At 36.6% G+C, this 23,302-nt stretch overlaps 1 protein-coding gene across 1 annotated transcript; it reads left to right on the top strand.

The window, feature by feature from the left end:
- The first annotated feature begins 5,864 nt into the window (after positions 1-5,864).
- Positions 5,865-7,067, top strand: LOC110096893. The gene has a single exon (XM_020823035.1). The coding sequence runs from the start codon at positions 5,865-5,867 to the stop codon at positions 7,065-7,067; it is 1,203 nt and encodes a 400-aa protein (XP_020678694.1).
- The last annotated feature ends 16,235 nt before the right edge of the window (positions 7,068-23,302 follow it).

The following is a 23,302-nucleotide window of genomic DNA, read 5'->3' as shown; positions in this document are numbered from 1 at the left end:
CCAAGGAAAATTATTAATTTCGTACCACCACATCTAATTATAGTCCCTTGAGCCTTCGGAACCTAACAACGATCCCTCGATCCCTGTCACCCGACTACGATCCCGCCGACCCTCATTGTCTGACCATGGTTCTTTCAAACTCTATTGCTCGACTACAGTCTCTTCGACCTCTATTGCAAACCAACCACTGCCCTACTGACCAAATGGAAAAGTCAATTTTCTCTTGAGAACATGTCTCTTGTCATTAGATTCTTTCAACTATAACTATGCAGCATACACTATATGATGTGTATTTATTATATTGTGCTAACGCCTTCCCTTGAGAAAGTACATCATTTGTAATCAGATACAATACCTAGTTGAATCATTTCAATTGTGCAATGTTCCTTGTTATTTCCCCTTTTTTTAAGATTTTTCACATAAAATTCTGATGTCTCTTATAGCTCTTGCACTCTTCTATCTTAACTCTCTATGTGTTGGATCTTCGTACGAAGCTAAGACTAGGCGTGTAAATGAGTCGAGCCAAATCGAGTATCTCCCTAATCGAGCTAAGCTTGTTTAGCTGTTAGTGAGCTCGAGCTCTAACTCAGCTCGATTGTTGAGCTTGATTTCTTAGTTTTAAATTAAGATTTATTGTTATTATTATTACTATTATTATATAAATTTAAAATTATTAAAAGATATTATATAATATTAATTAAAATTAATTCTTAAATATTTGTAATTTAATCGACCATCTTAACGAACTTTGAGTTGAGTAGACCTGTCAAAAACGGGTCACGGGTCGGGTTCGGGTCCAACCCGAAATTGACCTGACACTGTTCAACCCGACCCGACCCGACCCGTTTTTGCAAACGGGTCGGTTTTCCGAACATCCGTAATAGCCAAGACGAATCACTCGCACACACGTGTAAAGGTACACACCTACTTTAGCATATATATATATATATATATATATATATACACACACACACACACACACACACACACACTATAGTATGTAATAAGACTGTGGAAAACTTTTACCTTATTATAGTAGAAAGAAAAAAAAATAGAAATTAATACACTCTTCTTCCTCCTCACAACATAACTAAGGTGATCTAGCTTTATTGTAATTTACACTTCTTTGTGGTATTAGAGCATATATATAAAAGCCTGTTGCACAGCAAATGGCCCAGTCTTCTTCCTCCCAATTTGACTACCAAGCTACTAACACTCTCACTGGCAGCTGCTCTATTCCTGCATCACTCAAATTTGTTATTTCAAACATAAAAATAATAGTCTCTGCACAACTATTAAATGACAATTACCCGATCAGGAGGCCAGTCTCGGGTCCTCAAGTTGTTTCAAGCTAATGGATTTTCTAGATTTCTCGAACCCACAGCAGCCCCACCAGGACGCCTCTCCCAGTCGTCCGATGGCATAACCATCATAAATTCAAAAAATCATGAATGGGTTCTCATCGATCAGAACTCGACAGCCATTTTGGACGTTCCACCATTCACCCCTCAATTCTTCCCTATATCTTAAACCTTGAATCCTGCTCGGCCATCTAGATCACCAACGAATGGAGGCTACAAGCTTCAAACCATTCGTGAGTCATTAAACTCAAGAATGAACTCCATAAAATCTCAATGAGAAACCTCAACATGAATCAATATCTCACCAAAATCAAAACCACAGTGAATAAAATCACAATGGATGGAGAAAATATATATACATAAGATATTATACTATACACGCTTAACAAAATTCCGCCATCTTACCAAGCATCCAAAACATCAATTAGAACAATGCTTCATCCCAAAGACCTTGAAGACCTCTACTCTCTTCTACTCAGTGAGGAAATTAATCTTCAGTACTCCTACAAAGGTCGTGAATGACGTTGTAGAGGATGGTCGTCTTACTTCAACAATATAACACCACAATCCTCCTCACATACTTGTCAAATCTACAACATAAAGGGACACTCAGCCCCTAATTGAGGCCTCAAAAGGCAATAAGTTAAAATTCTTCAAATTTGTATCTCTCTCCTCTACCCCACTTGAACTCATCCACTCGAATGCATGGGGGCCTTCCCCTAGCATATCTAATCAAGGATATTGTTACTATGTTGTGATGATTTTTCGTGCTTTGTGTGGCTTTTTCCCATGATTCACAAATCTGAAGTTACATCAATATTTATCAAATTTAAAACTATGATTGAGAACCAATTATAACACCACATTATGTGTTATGTCAATAAAGAACTTTAATCCTTCTTGCAACAACATGACATAGTCCATCAAATCTCATGCCCATATACATCAGAGCAACAAAAACTAGAGAGGAAGCAATGCCATCTCATAGAAATGACAAGAACGCTTCTACAAACGGCGTCTATACCATATTCTTATTGGCTCGACACAATACTCACAACCTCGTATCAAATAAACTGGCTACCATCAAAAGCCAAAGTACGTCTAGTTGCTCAAGGCCACATTAATTTATTGTAATTGCTTTTCATAGAAAAAAAAAAAAAAACAAATGGAACTTAAATATAGGATTTTCTTTTAGTGTAACTTTTCTCATATATAATTGTTGTCACAATTTAGAGAAATAAAAAAGTTAAGTCATTCATTAATATATTAACTCTACTCATTCATTCTTCTTCTTCTTCTTTTTAATTACTTTCTAGAACATTCAATACATATAATTTATAAAACATTTATTAAACATTAGCAAATGAATGGCAACGATAATCCAATCAAAACATCGCTATCTTCTCTTGCCTTTTCAGATCTGAAAACTCATGCTATTCAAAATGCCATTCCAAAAGAATAAATTTGAATTTCAAAATCTCAAGTGCAAGGAGATTATGTGCTCAATCAATTCCTAAATAATTTATTTTGTTAGAAATGATTCATAGGGAGAAGTGATGATGATTTGAAATCTAATTGGGAAAGAAAATACTCCAAGGAAAATCATTAATTTAGTACCACCACACCTAACTATAGTACCTTGAGCCTCTGAAATCTAACAACGATCCCTCGACCTGTCACCCGACTACGATCCCTTCGAACCTCATTGTCTGACCATGGTTCTTTCAAACTCTATCGATTGACTACGGTCTCTTCGACCTCCATTGCAAACCAATCACTGCCCTATTGACCAAATGGAAAAGTCAATGTTCTCTTGAGAACATGTCTCTTATCTTTGGATTATTTCAACTACAACTATGTAGCATACACTATATGATGTGTATTTATTATGTTGTGCTAACGTCTTCTCCTGAGAAAGGGTATCATTTGTAATCAAAGAAAATAACTAGTGAGATCATTTCAATTGTGCAATGCTCAGTTTTATTTTCCTTTTTTTAAGATTTTTCACATAAAAATTCTGATGTCTCTTATATCTCTTGCACTCTTCTCTCTTATCTCTCTATGTGTTGCATCTTCGTACAAAGTTAAGACTAGGTGTGTAAACGAGTCGAGCCGAATTGAGTATCTCCCTAATTGAGTTAAGCTTGTTTAGTTGTTAGTGAGCTCGAGCTCTAGCTCAACTCGATTGTTGAGCTTAGTTTCTTAGTTTTAAATTAATAATTTTTTATTTTATTATTATATATAATTAATTTAATATTAATAAAATATATTATATAATATTAATTTAAATTATTTATTAAATAATTTTAATTTAATCGCTCGAACTTGTGGCTCGATAAATTCGACTTATGAACTCGTTAATGAGTTAAGCTCAAGCCACTTGGCTCACTTACACCCTTAACTAGAACATTAAACACTATCTCTCTATCGCCGTGAATCTTTGGGCACGGGATAGAGTAATTCTACCCTATACTATCTAAATGCTTGGTAAAAATTTGATGCATCAATGCAATGAATTGGCATAAAAGCGAACTGTAATTATGATTATTACTATCTCTCTTGTCCTTTTCATTCCCTCTTAATATTAATAAATTATTTTTAAAGATTATAAATATATAACTAAATTTTCGTTTGAGATGATAAAAAATTATTTTAAAAAACAGTAAAAAATATAGTTTCAAATAAAATCTAAGAGATGGAAAATTGAATAATCTCTTATAGTCATTGGCCAAGGGCTTATAACTAATTTTACTTCATTTGCTTTATTTGTCGGCCTATGGTGATCAGGTGATGATGATGTCCCTACTCAGCCGTTCCCTTTCCCAGGCTTTGCAGTTTCTCTGCTTCGTCTGTCCCTCCCTATTGCCGTTGCTACCTAGCTAGCAATTCTCCTTTATTTGGTACTATGGGACATTGTTCAGTTATAATTCATAAAAGCTTTCAAAACCCTCGTTCCCCGAAAAAATAATCTCAATTCTTTTTATTTTTTAGAGAAGAAGAAATATGTGCATTTAAAATATTTAAATGAATAAAAATAAATGTAATATAATTTTTATTTGAATAATAGATATAAAATGAATGCAACCTAAAATAAAATGATGGTTGTTGACCGGTGACTGGAAGCGGCCAACTGTTGGTCATTAACTATCGTGGTGGCCTAAAATCATTGGATTTACTTTGAGATTAATATATTATAAATTCATTAATAGCAACATTAATTTCAAAATAAATTCAATAAATTTTAAGCTTATTATAATATAACTTGTATGATGATATTCTAGATATAATTGTTTCCTCGTAATATCACAATCCTAGTTATGTTTGAAAGTAGTCTACCAAAATAGAATTCTTTCTATGATAGAAAAAAAAAAAATCAAATTGATTCTATGACTGAAGGATTTTGTTCTCTTTTAAGAGAAAAATTATTATTTGTGGTGTCTAGACACTTCCGGAGGTCAATTAGTACATGTTATATCATCCAATGCAGTGTGTATTGGATGACGTGACACATTCGAAGGGCTAGATTGACCTCTGGATGTGTTTGAACACCGCACATAATAATCTCTCTTTTAAGAAGTTATAGAAAGGTTGTAATTGGCTTCTTCATGCTGCTGTTGGATATATCATATGCAGTTATGCACACCTGGACAATGATGAAACTCCCCTATCACTCCCTTGGACGGCCCAAGTATCTTGGGCAACCAGGGCTGTGGTTGATCTGCATTTCTTACTTATTCCTTCTGAGTCCAGGTGTCACGGGCATGGGAGTTCATTACTCTTTGCTTGGGTCGTCGCTGGTGATGTTCAGGTTTTCTGGAGGCTCTTTCTCTGTTCGTTTTGCTGCCGCGTTTGACTCTATTGGAGGGCTCTCTTCCATCTATGCAGGGGTTCTGTGTCCTCCTGGGTATTCTCTTGCTCGTGGCAATTGATTTGGAGTTCAGTTTTTGCAGCTCAATTGGCTTGGGCTGATGCTCCTACCACATTTTGGTTATTGCAATTTTATTTTGATGTATTGGGTGGTATAAATGGGGTATAATTGTTCTTTTTTTACTCTTTTGGCCTACTAAGTTTGTAGGTTGTTTCTGTTTACTGCCTTTTTCTCATGTAACATTCTCTTTTTTTTTTATAGTAATAGATGGGTTTAGGCCCCAATTTTTCTCAAAAAAAAAAATAATATGAGCATGATTTTTTTTTCAACATTAAAAAAAACTAAAATATATAATTGAATCGGGCCTACCAGCCCGTCGAGCCCGACATCCGCCCACTCTATCAATAGCCTTTAATTTATCTAATCCGGCCTCCTAATTATTAACTAGGAATCCGAGGTCGTTCTTCATACGCGCGTGAACTGACCCCACCAGATCTTCGTTCAGCGGGCTCCACCACAACCACCAACTTCCCCTGATCCCCTTCCTGTGCAAAAAGCGGCCGTCCCCCTCCGCCTTCTTAAGCCCCACTCCTTTCCAGCTCTCTATCCGTTCCAAAACTTGGCCGTAGCACGCCATGGTGGAGTTCGACCGCCGGATTTCTGCACCATCACCTGCCGCTCAAGCCGCAGCCCTTCGCCGTCTCTCCACCCGCGCTGCTTCCACCAGCAGTATCCCCACCCCGACCTCGTTATCCGCCTGCGCCTCCCTCACGCCTATTGCCGAATCGATCCTATCCCACCTTCGCTCTTCCGGCGTAAACATCCTTCCTGGTCTCTCCCCTTCCGAGCTCACTCGCGCGGAGGCCGAGTTCGGCTTTTCCTTCCCGCCCGATCTCCGCGCTTTCATCTCCCTCGGCCTTCCGTCCGGTCCCGGTTTTCCCGACTGGCGGTCGCCATCCCACCTTCGCCCCCTTCTCGATCTCCCTGCAGCCTCCATCTCTTTCCAGATAGCGTTTCCTCGAGTCCATTCATTCTGGCCTAAATCCTCTTGGGGCCCCCGCCCGAACGAACCCGACGAAGCCCTCCGGTTTGCCCGCTCCGCCCTTCGCCGCGCGCCTCTTCTTCTTCCTGTATTCAACCGATGCTATCTCCCCTGCCTCCCCGCACTCGCTGGAAACCCCCTTTTCCTCGTCGAGGACTCACGCGTTACCATCTGCGCTCTTGATCTCTCTGATTTCTTCCTCTCCAACTTTTCTCCTTCCCTCCGTCTCCAGCGGCAGTTTTCCGCGGCTGAGCCTCTACCCCCTTCCCCCCTCGATTACGCCTCCCGTCGATCACTGGACTCCGCAGCAAGAACCCCACGATGGATCGAGTTCTGGACTGAAGCCGCCTCCTTCGACCGCCGTCGACGGAGCTCTTCATCCTTTTCGTCCTCGGAGCGTTTCGTTGACATCCGGAAGCAGAGGATGTCACCGCCTGCTTGGGTTGGGAAGTACTTAGAACGGATTGGGGAAATTCTGAGGGATGGGGGCTGGAGGGAGAATGATGTTGCAGAGATGGTAGAGGTTGCGGCCTCAGGGTTCTTTGACAGCGCTGCCAGTGGCAAAGACAACGTGGTAGCCGTGGATGGGGAGGCGGTTCTGGACGCTCTGCTACTGAAAGCCAATCGGTGTAGCGATTCGCTCCGTCGGGCTGGGTGGAGCTCAGAGGAGGTTTCTGATGTGATGGGAATGGACTTCCGGCGATCGAGAAGAACATGCCGGCCAGCCGTGCGGCTCCCAAAGGATATTGCGGAGAAGATCGAGAAGCTCGCCGACGTGGTCTCACGTACTTCGTGATGTGATTGTCACGATTCCTAAATAAAATCGAAAATGAATGCTTTTTTTTGTTGTTTTGTCACTCCTTTCTAGTTTAGAATTTTAAAGCGAAAAATATGTATTAGAAGTATTATAATACTGACTTATGTTGCAACGGTATTATTATAAATGAAAATGATGTGTTACTTTTATAAATATGTTACCTGTAAAATTAGTCTGAAATGATATGCAATTTAAGCTAAAAATGCGCATTGTAAAAAATTTTATTTATATATTTATATTCATTTAAATTCGACTAATTTTTTTTTTTGGAAAAAATTGAGGGTTTAGCCCATTCCATATAAAAGAACGAGGATTACAAAAATGAAACCAAAAAAGAGCTTAGCCAACAAAAAAGTGAGGCTAAGACAAGAAATGAAGGAGCAAAAATACAACAAAAAGAGAAGAAGATCCAAAATCAGACAAAAATCCTGCTGGTCGGGACTCAGAACTTGTAAATGTGATTATAGAGTAAATCCAATCCTCCTTTGGTTGCCCAAAGACCGTCCTAAAGGAGACAGCAGGCCTCATCATTGTCCACGACCCAAAAAACCTGCCAAATAAAAACGACCCCCCCCCCCCACAGTTTAAGAAGTAATATACAAGCAATTCCAAACAAAGCCTAAATATGTTAGAATATTTTAATGCAAAAGAAAATTAAGATGAGCTTCAAAAATTTTAAATTTTTTTATCCTATCAAGTTATATATATATATAATTCATAAAAAAAAAATTAGAATACTAATTACCCTTAATTGTTCTTTTTTTAGCACTCATTCAGAATACTTACCTATAAGATGACAATATCATTGGACTCTCCAAAATAATTTACTTGTTTTCTAGTCATTTATTAAATAAGCTAAAAAATCTGTTAATACTTAACTTGTTTGTTTAGCGAATGATCTAAATCTAAGTAATTATTCGTTTCAATATTAGTGGTTTGCCAACATTTATTTTCTTATACCTATAGAAGGAATGAACCCTGCTTTCACAAAACAATAAATTTTATTTAATTTTTTCAGGAGTTGTTCTTAATTTACAACATCGAAAAAAACCTACTCTGTTTTCTCTATCCACTTAATTGGGCGACAAGCTTCTATTTTTTTAATTATGATTTCATTTGGGATTGTTTTCTTATTATTGATTCTTAAAGCAATATTTTAGTATAAATTTTTAATTTTTGTACTACAAAATTATTTTAAGAAGCAGTAAGAAAGTCGTATTGCTCCTTAAAATAAACTTTTAGTATAAATTTTGTAGTTTTTGACTAAAATTTGTTTTAAGATGCATTAAAAAAACGGTCCCAAATGAAGGCTTAAATTGATTGGGATCCCTATTCCGACTTATCTGCATCAGAATGTCTTAGATAGCAAATGGCTCTTTAAAATTAAATTCAACTATGATAGTATTATTGCTAGATACAAAGCTTGGTTGGTAGCTGAAGGTCTTAAACAAGAGTCTGGACTTGATTTTTATGACACATTTAATCATGTAACAAAATTCCCTACCATCTGCATTTTTCTTACTATGGCAATTACATACCATTGGCACGTCCTACAACAAGATGTTTCCGATGCCTTCTTGCATGTCTGACTAGACAAGAAGGTTTATATGAAACAACCACTTGGATATGTGAATTTGTAATATGCAAATGAATTAGATCTCTAACCGCGTGTGATATTATATAGCTTCGTTCACTACTACATAATTTTCACATCAAGTTAGCTTCAACAAAACTCTTTTGTGACAATGTATCTGCTCTAGCATTAGCCAATAACCCAATGTTTCATACTCGCATAAAGCATATAGAAATTGTTTGTCACTTTATTAGAGAATACATCAAACGATTCACATCTCTGCTCATCACATTGCCACCAAAGATCAACTTACAAGTCTCTTTAGTAAGACTTTGTTTGGGACGGCTTTCTTACTGAAAGCGACTTTCTAGTAAAAAAATTTAATTTTTGTTAATGAAGTTGATGAAGTTTGGCTTTGCCCTTATTCTTAAAAAAAAGAAAAGAAAAGTAATTTCACCTTAAGGTTGAAGGATTGACCTTAAGCAGTGCTCAGTTATTGAAAAGATCACTGATCATCAATCAGACATAATGAACTTCAATTTCTACTTCTGCCTGCTCAAATGCTTTGTCTATTTAGAGAATTTTTTGTCTTTGACTGGGCTTGCATGATTTCTAACTCTGCAATGGCTTCTCGTTGGTGTTGGAGGAAAGCAGAACAAGGACTCTCTTTTTTCTGCAAGGAGAGGGGAATATGATCACGCGTTAGGCAGAAGGAATGGACCCTTCCTTCCATCGCTCCTGTCCTCAGATATCATAGGAGAAAAACCAAAAAAAGATACCTCAGTGGAATGTCGGCAAAGGAAAAGAAAGGAATGGACATTGATAGAAATAACTAATGAGGGAGCGTATTTGTTAAAATGTGAATAAAATTTAGTTCGAACAATTTAATATAAATTATATTAGGATAGATATGGAAATTATGGCCGAATAAAATTATGGCTTTATTCATTGGAGTTTTTTTTTTTTTAAATCAACGAGGGACCTGCGTGTTAAAAAAAAAAGATATAAATTCATCTAAGGACAAATCCAAAATTACAATAAAAAACAACAAAGAGGAAATAAGTAGTGGAAAGGTAGAAGATAGCCGGGCTTAGTATATAGGAAGCTTCAAACCATTACCCAAAAGCTAGGCAAGGACCATCTAGAGGAGTAGATGAAATGAACAAGCAAAGTTTGACACCAAAAAAAAAAAAAAAAAACACAAAAAAAAAAAAAAAAAAAAAAAACATCAAAAGGAGCACCACCAATGGTTGCCAACAAGTCATAACGTGCAAGAAATGATTTAAAACCTCCACATCATAGCCCGGTCCTTAATCCGTGAAGGCCAAACCAACAATCCGAGAGCAGCACCCACATTAACCAACGAAAGATCCAATAAAACTGAGAGCAGCACCCACATACAGTAACGAACAAATAAGCTAAAACATAAAGCCAAGCCAATCATTTTTTTTTTTTGAATTTCCTTTTTCTCTGTTTACCACTCTTCTGAAAAAAACCAACATCCACAATTTGAATAATACTTAAATCAAATTTTCCCGAGATGCCAATTCTTTTTCAATCATTACATCCTCGTCAGCAGAGAAAATTTCACCATCCAACCAGTCATCATTCAACACCTCTTTATTCTAAGATGTGCAAGCAAATTGAGCTAATAATGCATCACTTGACATGACATAAATAGGCACATCAGCCAGAGGGGTACCAACCGTAACACCCTAATTCAGCAAGGGACTAAAATGAGTAGGTGTAACCAAAGCATTGGCCATCTCACCACTCTCAATAGGCAAAATCCCGTCGATAGGTGGAACCAATTCCCGGTCCGAATGATCATCTGAAATCGCAATTTCAACGTCACTGTCATCCCCAAAAAAACTAGGATAAACAATATAACTAGCTACAAAATTGATTAAGCATTGATTCGGCTCAACCTCATTAAAACACCGGAAGGAACCACGGAACCACCGGCAAAGAAACAGACGACGGGTTGTCAACACCCATAACAAGCTCAGCAACCTCAGAGAAATTAACCCCATTAAGTGCCCCCTCAAATGGCATAACAAGAGTAACAATAGGATTTTCCACATTATCACCAACCAAACCTATAGTATCTGGAGAAGGATGAGCGTCAACATTGACTGGAAGGGATTTAGTAGATAGATTAAGATGAGAATGTAACATACGACATTCCTCTTTCAAATGGCCTAAATATTCACGCAATAAGTAGGGATTTCTTCCATAATCACCAACTGTATATAACCATATTTATTAGAACCCACCCAAATCTTATCCGGATATTTTTTGGTAACATCCAATTCAACAAGAATGCATGCAACAGATGGGTGAGAACTATAAGTCATAGCAGTATCAGTTTTTAAGGTCCGACCAAATAGGGAACCCAAGCCAAAGATGATTCGCTGAAAGAAAGGTGAGGCCGCATATTAGGAAATGAAATCCTTTTGGGGATGATATATAGGAGAATCAACATCAATATCCAAAGAAGGTGTCCATTTGACTAATTTCATAAAATAATTGCTTACTAAGTAAGAACGATGAGTAAAGACCCTACCTTAATCCAAATCGTTGAAAAGCTTGATCAAGACATTCCTATGGTTGAGGACAATGACCGAACAATCACCATTTAATTTCAGATTGAAAAAAAAAAAAATTATAATGGCTTTAATGGAAGGCCTCCGACCCGAAAATTTGTCAACTAAAGCGAATTCCAAAGGAGCCGCTAGCGCTTGGACTTCCTCCTCTGAAATCAATAATGCCGGCAACCCACAATGAGAAGAAATTCTCAAATCGGAAAAAGAGACTAAAACATTAGATGTGCCGGACAAAGCATCTTTAAATGAAAGAGGAGAAGAATACCCATTCAAAAACCCTGGATCACGCAGTCGGATAGACAACATAACGTCGAAAAAAGATGTTGATAGTCAAATACTCTCTCAATTTTTTTCATTCATGTTTGAGATTTATATTGAGAGATCCATAAAATTTTGAATTTACAATTTTAAGAAAATAAAATATAATTTGATAAAAAATTATAATTTATAATACTTACTCTTCATAGTTTGAAAGAGTTTACTGCTTATTTTATTAATAATACAATTAAATATTTTTAATATAATTAAGTAATTAAAGACATTATTCATATATTGTTCTCTAATTCTATTTTGTAGTAGATTGTTTATAATAGTCATAGTAGACAAATCTTTTTTCTCGTATATTATACTCATCTCAAAATAAACTCTATAATATTAAATTTATCATGATAAAATATTAATTATAATATCTTAACGTGCTTTATTTTTATATAAAAATTAGAGTTGTAAGGAGATGAATAAAATGATAAATGTGATTAAATATACTCTAATTTTAATAATGAATAAATAATAATAACAATATAGAAATAAAAAATAAAAGAATTATTAAATTTTGGAGTGGCCATCCCGCTGAAGATTTTTATTTTAAAATGTCAATAGCATTAATACTATGGCAAATAAAAGAAATGCAGAAATAATTACTTTGGGGATATTCTTATATATACAGTGATGTCTTTTTCTCGATTTTTTTTTTTTTAATTTCTTGATTTCCTTTTGGGAAAACACTAATCTTTTGTTCTATTTTATTCGAAAAGTATGTTAAAACTAAAGTTAAGTAAACTTTACTACTATCAATATATAAACTAATAGTAAGGAAATAATACTGCTATTAAATTTGGCTTTCGTAACACTTTTTTGACCTATTGCAGATATTAAAATACCTGCAAAACTTTTGCTGCGGTTTAGAAAGCATTGCAAAACCACCGTATCTACAAGCGTTACAAACGGCTTTCCCAACACTCTTTGAGGTTTCGTTTGGGGCGGCTTTCTTATTGCTTCTTAAAGCAACTTTTTAGCATACAAATTTTATTTGTTGAACTATAAAGCTATTTTAAGAAGCAATAAGAAAGTCGTCACAAACGAAGCCTGAATCTTTATGTCGTTTCAAGTTTTTGGCAGTAGTAGCTTTAGAAGCGATTTTAACCGATGCAACTCTGTAATATAATGTGGTTTATAACAACGGTTAAAACCGCTACCCAAAAATTATAATTTAGTCCTAAAATCTGCTGGTGCCAATGAAGCTCCTTCAAGTCCTTCTAGTCCTATTAGTTTATGGATCTATCATTTAAGAACAAAGTTTTGTTACTGACCATAGAAATATTACATATGTTGATTGCTCTTCAAGATAGCACTCTTCATGACATATGTTATATAATGCAATGGAAATATTACAGATTTCACAAAAAAAAAAAAAAACCAAAGCTTAGAATGGCTCAAAAAATTTCATCCAAAGAACAAAATCAGTAGATGATTAGTCAATTCCCTGGTTGCCAGATAGACCATCCAAAGAAAGACAAAAGGGCAATTCGGATGAAGTTCCAAATATCTAGAAAAGTGGTGAAGAATTTTTCCTTAGAGAAATACTTCACCATCTAGAGCTAGCACTTTCTATGATATCAGTCATATATAGTCATCTTACCTCTAGAGAATTAGCTCTTCTGAGAGTTAAAATCATGCAAAATATCAGCCTTGTATACTTCATCTTACATCAAATTTCTTGAAGCCAATGCTTCATGCGTTGAGACTGTTTGTTTGGAAGAACTTAGGCTTTATTTGGGATAGCTTTCTCATTGCTTCTTATGATTTCGTTTGAAATGATTTTTTTATTGCTTCTTAAAGGAGGATTTTAGTATACAAATTTTAATTTTTATATTAAAAAGCTACTTAAAGATCAATAAGAAAGTCGTCCCAAACGAAGCCTAAAGCAGCTTTTTAGTACAAAATTTTTAATTTTTATACCAAAAAGCTGTTTTAAGAAGTAATAAGTGTTAGAATAATTAAATTTAATAATTATGCAAGACATCGCAATAAAAATATTTAAGTATATCTAGGGGTGTCAATATTTGACACGACCCGAAAACCCGACCCGAAAATTTCGAGTTAGGGTCAACCCGAACCCGAAACGGGTCGGGTTCGGGTTCAACATTTCGACCCGTTTCAAAAATCGGGTCGGGTTCGGGTTAACCCTTTGACCCGAAAGTGACCCGAAAGTGACCCGATTTTGACCCTAAAACCTGATTTTGACCCGCCAACCTGAGATTGACCCGATTTTGACCCTGTTTTGACCCGAAAAGAGGAGATTGACCCGTTTTGACCCGAAAATTAGTATTTTTTTGTTGAAAACGGGTCATTCGGGTCGGGTCGGTTTGACCCGAATCCGAAGCGGGTCGGGTTCGGGTTCAGGAAACCGACCCGTTTTTAAAAACGGGTCGGGTTCGGGTTGACCCGAATAGTGCCGGGTCAGTTTCGGGTTCGACCCGAACCCGACCCGTGACCCAAAATTGACACCCCTAAGTATATCTATATATTTAATTATATAAATCATTAAGTGACCCATATATTTGAATTATTGAAATTTAATTATTTATGTTTAAATCTTATTGGTCAAAAAGAGATAATTTGATCAATTGTTTATTGACCGTTTGATTAAATAACTCATATGAGCAGTTATTATAACTAATATGTTGGAAATAACTACTGATATTCTCTTTATCTCATTATTGGAGTTAGTTTGTCTCATAGAGAATTTACTCATAAAGAAAGAAGAAAGTGAAAGGGAAAAGAGAGTGAAATTGTAGTTCTGAATTCAACGAATTCAATATGAATCAATGTATGTTTTCTTCCTATTAAAATACTGTGAAAATCATCTTGTTTAAGATATTGTGGATTTAAGATTTATTTAAATTCATGTTTCGTTTCAATTTCTTTTACATAATTTATGATGTGAGTTTTTGCAAGAGTTATAGAACTTATTTTTATGTTTCAAGTTCTTGCAAGAGTTAGAGAATTAATTTTTTACATGTTGCGAGTTCTTACAAAAGTTTAAGAAATTGAATATTACAATAAGAAATAAGTTGTTTTAAGAAGCAATAATAAATAAGCCGTAAAAATGGACCCTTAAATTGGCATTGGTAAAGTATGCTGCAGGAATTTAATGACATCAAGACCGTGTATATTACAAGGTTCTGATGGGAGCAAAAATAACTCATAAAGCCAACCAAATCAAAAAATTTAACGAGCAGCTGGTTAGAATATAATAAAGTGTTACCTGTGAATAGCAAAAAGAATCAACCCAAGCCATAAAATTGATAAGCAACCATAAATCAGAGAATCAGAGAAAAAAAAAAATCATACATTGAGTTCTGAAAATCATGGAATAATAAGTAGCCAGAGCTATTACAGCTAAAGCAGATAGCACTAGAAAATTTGTTGCAGTAAACACCTTCAATAGATCCCCAAATACTAATAGACCAACTTTCTTTTTGCATGCGTACATCTAAGAGCTGAAATACCTATGGAGAAAATATCCAGATGGAGCCAAGCAAATGAATGGAGACATAAAATTCGGTGGTGACAACAGATTCAGCTGCAATGAAGGATTCGGCGTCGGGATGGATGGATTCGGTCGTGGATGCTCGTCAAATGGAGCTGTAGGACGGGTGGTTGAATAAGCAAAGTAGCAAGGTCGAGATTAAATGATGAGCCAATTAGGATAAATAAGAGAATAAGTCGATTAGGAAAAATACTAATGGACTCGATCAGATGAATGATGATAGAGAATTCGACAATAATGAAGGATTTGGCTAGCTATGGAGATGGATTCAGAGTCAGGACAGGCAGATTCGGTCATGGATGCTCACCCAATGGAGCTCTGGGACAGACAAGCGGTCGATGAAGCAAGCAAAAGGAGTCAAGATTATGGAATGTATCGATTAGTGCTGAGGAGGGAAATGAGTCGATTATGACTGAGGAGGAAATAATAGGTGAGGGTTTAGTAGTAGTGAAAAATGCTACCTATACAAATCTATAATGGCGGTCTGTAAACAACTACTATAGACTACTACTAAAGGATTTTTTTTTGGTAGTGTAATCAAAATTACTAGAAGATTTTTCCTACTTGTTGTTCATATTACGACTTATTTTATCATGCAACAAAGAAATAATCGAATCTTTATAAATAAGATGTCTAATAGCCACTCTTTGATTGAAAAAATATTGTTTGCCACATAAAAGTAAAAGATGGAACATGGAGGCTATTCTTCCTTACCCAATTACACTTCACTTAATGCATCTCATCTTGCTTACTTTTATTGGCGGGGGGTTCTTTGTTGGATGACTCGTTACATTTTCGTGATTTGTGGAGTTATGGTTTCTCGATGCATTTGGAATACTTTGTTCGGAGTTGTGATATATGGATATGTGGGTTTTTTCTTTGATGTTTGTCTTTAGGCTTTGTCTTCTTAGGATGTTAGTTTTATGCTTCTATTAGATTTATTTGCTCTTTTGCATTGCATGAGGTTTTTTTTTTCCTCTGTTGCAAAATTTTTGTCAATTTATTTAACTATTTAGAATTTTAAATATTTGTTGATGAATTTTTCTATCATTCTTTATTATTATATGGAGTTTGATAGCTCATAGGTATTTATGAGGAGCTCTTTTTTAAAATAACAAGGGAAATATTTTGATATGTGGATGAGTTAGGGATGCTTTTTTTTTGGAAAATTTTCTATTATATATATTTTGCTAATATTGCCATGGAGGACTTTTTTTTTGCTTATTTTGGGATCTGATGGTTCCCCTCTCAGAAATCTATTTAAGCTAGATACTATACTGCTTGGCCACCTCAGATGACAACTATTAGATCACTGATGATTTATCATATTTTGGAGCTCATTTTTTATTATTTTTTTTTTGGGGAAATTTGGGCTTTGCCCGTATATTAAAAAAAGCTAAAGATTACATGAGAAGACATGCTCAAGAGAACCTCAAAAAGTATAAAATGGAAAAAAAAACCCACCTTATAACCCAAAACTATAAAACCAAGAAAAGCTTTATAACAACAGCCTACAAAAAAAAAAAAAAGAGAGCTGCAAATATAATCCCAAAACCCACAACCAGAACCAGAACAGCTCCAGTGTCAACATAGCCTGGACTCAAAAAAATTAAAGAGATCAACAACGCATACAGTCCCCTGGTTGCTCGAGAGCCGTCCAAGGGGAGGGGATGGAGCGACATCATTGTCATAGGCATGCTCCAATCGGACGCTGCATTTAAACCACTTCACCATACCAGCCAAACGAGCTCTTAAATTATCCCAGAAATCATGAATGATTAGAGACATTTCCAGAATATAACTTTCCCAGCAAAAAAGAGGAGTTCTTCCAGTTTGAAACCTTTGCCTGAACAGCTTTCTTAATACAGTAAACTGTGGAATTATGACAATTCAAGAGATTGCAAAATCTCCATTGATTTCTCTCTTTCCAGATGAAGTAAACACAACAGCAAATGATTAAAGAGAAGAAGGTCTTCTCCTCAACAGTCCGCAAATCATCGTCATCAACCCAACCCAGAATTTGTAAAAGAGAGGGTTCCATCAAGAAGCAATTAGACCCAGGAATTAATGCTTTAATTATATTGAATGAATACTGACAGCCAAAAAATAAATGTGCAGCAGTTTTCAGATGAGAAAAACAGAAACTACATGTTAAAGGAACCAGAATATTCCGATTATGCAAAGCCTCAGCAGTCTTAATACCCCCAACAAGTGCTAACCAGGTAGTGCACGAGTACCTCAAGGCAGATCTAGATCTCCAAATAAGTTTATGCCAAGTAACAGTTGGGTAATTTTTGTAAAAGTCCAAAACAAAGTCATGATGCTTATAATGCTTCTTATTGTCCCACCAAAGACAGACATCACCCTCATCAATATTAACCTTTAAAATATTGCTTTGCATCAGAGTTATAAAAGCAAGAAGGAAGCATCCAATTATCCCCCAAAATAAAATCTCTAACAAGACTGTCAGAAAAAGAATTAGGAAACTGATAATTAAAATCTTGCATTGTCAAGATATCCTCCAATCTAGAGTTCCTAACCCAGTGATCCCAGCGAAAAGAGATAGGGGCATTTCTAGTAATTTTAAAAGAGAATTTATCTCTAGCCACCTCAGCTGTAGAATAAACAGCCCTCCAGAATTTTGTGGCGAACGAAGGGATCGGTTTCCAGGGAGAGATGTATCTAGCAGTAAGCCATTGAGATAAAGGGGATTGTGTATTATACATCCGAGTAATAATGGAGCAGTTAAAAGCATATTGAAGAGAAGCTAGAGAAGGTAAGCCAAGCCCCCCATTCTCCTTGGGGCAAGTGACTTTGTCCCAAGAAATCAAGTGCATTTTCTTCCCAGCATTGCAATCCCCAAAGAACAGAAACTTTGAGCACACTTTCCTGAAAAACTTAGAAACCGTTTTGGGTATAATAGCACCCCGTATCCAATAAGCAATAGAGTTCAAAATGGTATATTTAAGGAATTGAAGTCTACCAGCAAAGGATAAAAGACTAGCTTTCCACCCCGACATTTTAATTGCAATACTATCAGCTAAAGAAATATAATCTGTAAATTTAAGTCGATTAAAAGACGAGGGAATACCAAGATAGGTAATGACATCATAGATATTATGAATAGAGAGAATTTGGCAGACCTCTTCTTGATTTGTCACAGATTTTGGAAACATAATCGAACTCTTAGAAAGATTCACATGTAGTCCGGTAGCATTAGAAAAGGTGGCAAGAATTCTTTTTAAACAAAGACAATTTTCAACGGTTCCTTCCCCAAAAACTAAGACATCACCTGCATATAAGAGGTGAGATAGAGAGAAGCCATCCACACTTATCCCTTTAAAATCTCCATTATCAATAAGAGCAGAAAAAGCATCCATAACCAAGCAGAAAAGTTAAGGGCTTAACGGGCATCCTTGCCTAAGCCCAGAGGTAGAGGAGAAAAAACCTTCAAGAGCCCCATTTACCAACACAGAAAAATTCACATCAGTGATACATGCTTTAATCAAATTAACAAAAGGGTGAGGGAACCCTTTTTGAAGCATCCTGTATATAAGAAATTCCCTGGAAACCGTATCAAACGCTTTCCTAATATCAAGTTTGGCACAAAAAAACTTATATCTACTTCTTTTACTAGACAAGCCCAAAATTTCCTTTGCCAAAATGATGTTATCCGTGGAAATCCTAGATTTCACGAAACTAGATTGATTATGCTTAACAAGATGAGGCATAATGGGCTTTAAATGATTAGCCAATATTTTAGCAATAATTTTGTAAATGGTGTTACATAAGGCAATCGGCCTAAAATCAGAGATGGACTCCACATTGTTGGTTTTAGGAATAAGAGCCAACACAGTCGACTTAACACCCATTGAGATATAACCTTTAGCAAAGAATGATCTAACTGCTTTAAAGACTAATAGCACAGTGATGTGCCAGCTAGTTTTATAAAAATGGTAATTGCAACCATCCGGTCCAGGGGAGGAGGAGGAAGACCCCGAGAAAACAGAACTTTTAATTTCCTTTTCCATAACATTAGCAGTTAAAATATCCCAGTAGAAATTCGGAAGAGAGTTTCCAATAGGAAATAAACTCACATCCAAAGAAGAAGGAGGTGGGGCATTGTAAAGCCCTTGAAAGTGTTGAACAATGCAGTTGATTGCATCCCTATTGTCTCTACCAGGAAAAGCCGCAAAGAGATTAACCACCTGCTTATTACTGCCTTGTCTATTTTTTATCTTAGAAAAAAGATATTTAAGATCCTCTTCACCTTGTTTAAGCCATTTCACTTTTTCCCTTTGAATCATCCACGAAGCACTCATAGAGGAGAGAACCAAGACTCTATGATTGATCTATTTAAGAGAGTAATTAAGAAAAGGGTCATACGGATTAGCCTGCACCTTGGCCAAACAAGCAGATTGTAATTTGAGTTGCTCTTCCAGTTGAGAGTTGATGTGATTAAAATTAGACCAAGCTTCACGTCTAATGTTGCTTTTGAGCTTTTTGAGAGAGTTGCACAAAGAGGATATATGATTCCCAGTTAAAGGACAGGAAAAAACTTCCAGAACATTTCCCCAATACCTGTCAAGTTTGGTCCAAAAATTTTTGAAAAGAAATCTATGGTTAGAATTGAAGACATCACCTGAGTTCAAAATAAGAGGGCAATGATCAGATGTAGACGGAGTTTAAATGGAGCTGAAAGAAGCAGGAAATTCGTTAATCCAAGCATCATTCACCAGAGCCCTGTCCAACTTAATATGAATCGGGTTGTCAGTTTGCTGGTTAAACCAGGTAAAATTACTTCCAACTATTTGTAGATCCAACAAACAGTAATCAAAGATCATTCGATTAAAGTCAACCAGAGAGCCCTGTGAGAGAGGCAAACCTCCCAGTTTTTCAGAAACAAAACAACAGCAATTGAAGTCACCAAGGACAATCCAGGGAGTGGCAGGAGGAGGGGAAAAATCATCAAATTGATCCCAGAGATTTTTCCTTTCAATATTGTTGTTAGAAGCATATATGACAGAAAGATGAAAAGAGAGGAGATTTCCAACAGTAACCAATCCTGAAATACATTGAGAAGAAAAGTAGGATGGAGTAAAATCCATCTTGCTGGCATTCCATTTGACCAATATCCTTCCCGAGGAAGAAAAATTAAAATTATTGCAGCTTTTCTCAGAAGGGAAAATCATATGGTTAGTCTCAAAAAAAGGATTTTGAAAAGCAGTAGAATGAATCCGAGTTTCTAAAATACACAACAAATCAATCTTGAAAGAAGCCTGCAAGCGCTTACAACTCAGATCTTTATCCGGCCTGTTAAAGCCCCGGACGTTCCAAGCAGCCATGGACGGCAGAGACATCAAGAGGAGGAGGAGGATTGGTGTCACGACCCAACCCGACCAGGACGGATCCCGCTCGCATCGGGTCGTGATGTCGGAACTTCAGACTGACTGAAGTGATTCCAGGATTTAGCTTTGGAATTTGTTTCAGAACTTTCTTCCAACATACAGATAGAAACAGACGCACACAAAGCTACTATAAACATCAAATGCAGCGGAACATATCATCTATATTTTTCTTCCTCAAAAAGAATCATGTACAAATACAGCTAATGGCTTTTAGATGGAAAGAAAAATAGAACAGAAAAGTCATGACTGTACAAAAATCAAAAGTAGCAAAATACCTATAACAAATCAAACTCTGAATGTCTAGTCCAAGATCTCCTTCCCTTTCCCAGAACCTGAAAACCACACAGATTACAAGGATGAGCTATAACAGCTCAGCAAGACATCAAACCTCCAATTCAAATCCTCAAAATCCACATCAAACATATCAGATAAAATTCGAACATAAATCAGATCATCAGAATCGTATATCTAATCAAAACAGGACAGAAATCACAGAAATCATAATTCCAGAAATTGAATCATAATAGAATCGTACAGATCAGATCAAATCAGAATATAACAGAATCATATCAGAATAAGAAATCATATCAAAATCGTATCAGAACATATCAATTCAGAACAGATCAAATCAGAACAGATCAAATCAGAACATATCAAATCAGAACAGATCAAATCAGAACATATCAAAAGTCAGAACAGATTCCCGACCCTGACAGAATCTCTACGGATTCTGGCCCCTTATGCCTCCCTTCCTAGACACTGACAGAATCTCTCGGATTGGCCCCTTATGCCTCCCTTTGTGCTCATGACAGCAGAACAGATGTGCTTATAGCACCAGAACATAACTTATCATCGGATCCGGAACAGAACTTGTCTTCGGATTTCAGAGCTCATTTCAGATTTTCCCTGACACAGACAGGATCTCACAAGATCCTGACCCGTTATAACTCTCTTTTCATAGCACACAATCATATCATGTCAATTCAGAATAAATCCGGACAATTTTAGAAATCGTACAAAAATCCAGCGGCATAACGGCAGTATACGGAATTTACACAAAATTCCTAAAAATCAAACATTACCAAATTATCACATAATGTTCACAATAACATTGCAAGACTTTTATTCTACTGCCACAACATTTTCAGACATCGTGAAAATTTACAGTCAACAGAAAACGCCGCCAAATCAAAACTATCATGTCAAAAATCTCCAGAAAATAATCAAAACGTGCACACTCGGCACTTCAATAATATACCAAAAGTTACGCGGTAAAAATTGAACCAGTCGGAAAATACAGACAAAATTCACTAACGAAAACGAAATCCGGACAGAAAATCCCGTCAAACTTCACCGTTCTGAAAATTGAGAAAGGCGGAATGTGGCTTACCTTGCGTACACCACTTTCTTGAACAGTCACGACGGACGAAAACGGCCCGGCGTTGTCCAAAAATCCACTTTTCCTCTTTTCTTCTCGACCTTCTCTCTCCTCAAAAAATCAGATATTATTTTTTATTTCTCTTTCTCTTCAAAATGAGCTGATTTCAGCTAAATAATGCTCTGATCGGCCTGGCCGATCGCACCTGACCAAATTCACATCTTCCTGGGACGATTTCGCAGGACGATAGTTAATTTTCTTGGACGATAAAAATCTCAATTCTCTGACTTTTGCATTGCTCTGATCGTCCTGGGACGATCCCTTATCGGCCCGGACGATCCCTACAGGAAAATTTTCCTATAACTTTTGTACATATTCTGGAACAAAAATTGAACTAATCGTCCCGGGATGATCCACGATCGGCCTGGACGATTTGAGCAAACCTGCTGTTACAATCTCCCAAAACTCAGTCAAAACAAATACGGATATGACTTCCTCATGTCCGACTCCTTCTCTCAAGTCGCTTCTCGTGCAGTCTGGTGCTTCCACTGCACCTTAACCATCAGAATCTGTTTACTTCTCAACTTACGAACATCGTAAGCTAGAATCAACTCGTGTTCTTCTTTATATCCTAGATTCTCCTGAATCTCAACCTCATCAGCAGACACTTTCTTTCCAGAGTTAGATATCCACTTTCTCAAAGTAGATACGTGGAACACATTATGAACATCTGATCAGATAACAACAGCCGATAAGCAGATTTATCAATCCTTTCAAGGATTTCAAACGGTCCAACATACCTTGGACTAAGCTTACTCACTCTGCCAAATCTGCTCACACCTTTCATCGGACTGACTTTGACATACACAAAGTCACCAACTTGAAATTCAACGAACCTGTGCTTCTGATTGTAATATTTCTGCTGTCGATCTTGTGCAGCTTTCAACCTTTCTTTAATCAAATTGACTTTCTTAACAGTTTCATCTACAAAAGTGGCACCCATCTCTTGTCTATCTCCAACCTCAGTCAGAGTCAAAGGAGTTCTACACTTTCGTCCATACAGAGCTTCATAAGGTGCCATACTAATACTGGACTGAAAACTGTTATTGTAAGCAAACTCTATAAGAGGAATATGATCTTCCCAGCTTACTCCAAAATCTAAAACACATAGCCTCAGTAGATCTTCCAGTACCTGAATAGTCCTTTCAAACTGTCCGTCAGTCTGCGGATGAAAAACTGTACTGAAATGTAACTTCATACCCAAACCTTGCTGAATACCCTTCCAAAGTCTGGAAGTAAACCGTCCATCTCGATCAGAAACAATCACCTTAGGCACACCGTGTAATCTGACAATCTCTTTCACATACACCTGTGCCAATCGATCCACCGGATCGGTCTGCCTGATCGGAAGAAAATG

The sequence above is a fragment of the Dendrobium catenatum genome, unplaced genomic scaffold (genome assembly GCF_001605985.2).
Source record: "Dendrobium catenatum unplaced genomic scaffold, ASM160598v2 fragScaff_scaffold_53, whole genome shotgun sequence".
In the NCBI taxonomy this organism is placed as follows: domain Eukaryota; kingdom Viridiplantae; phylum Streptophyta; class Magnoliopsida; order Asparagales; family Orchidaceae; genus Dendrobium; species Dendrobium catenatum.
This window is presented reverse-complemented; position numbering and strand designations above follow the sequence as displayed.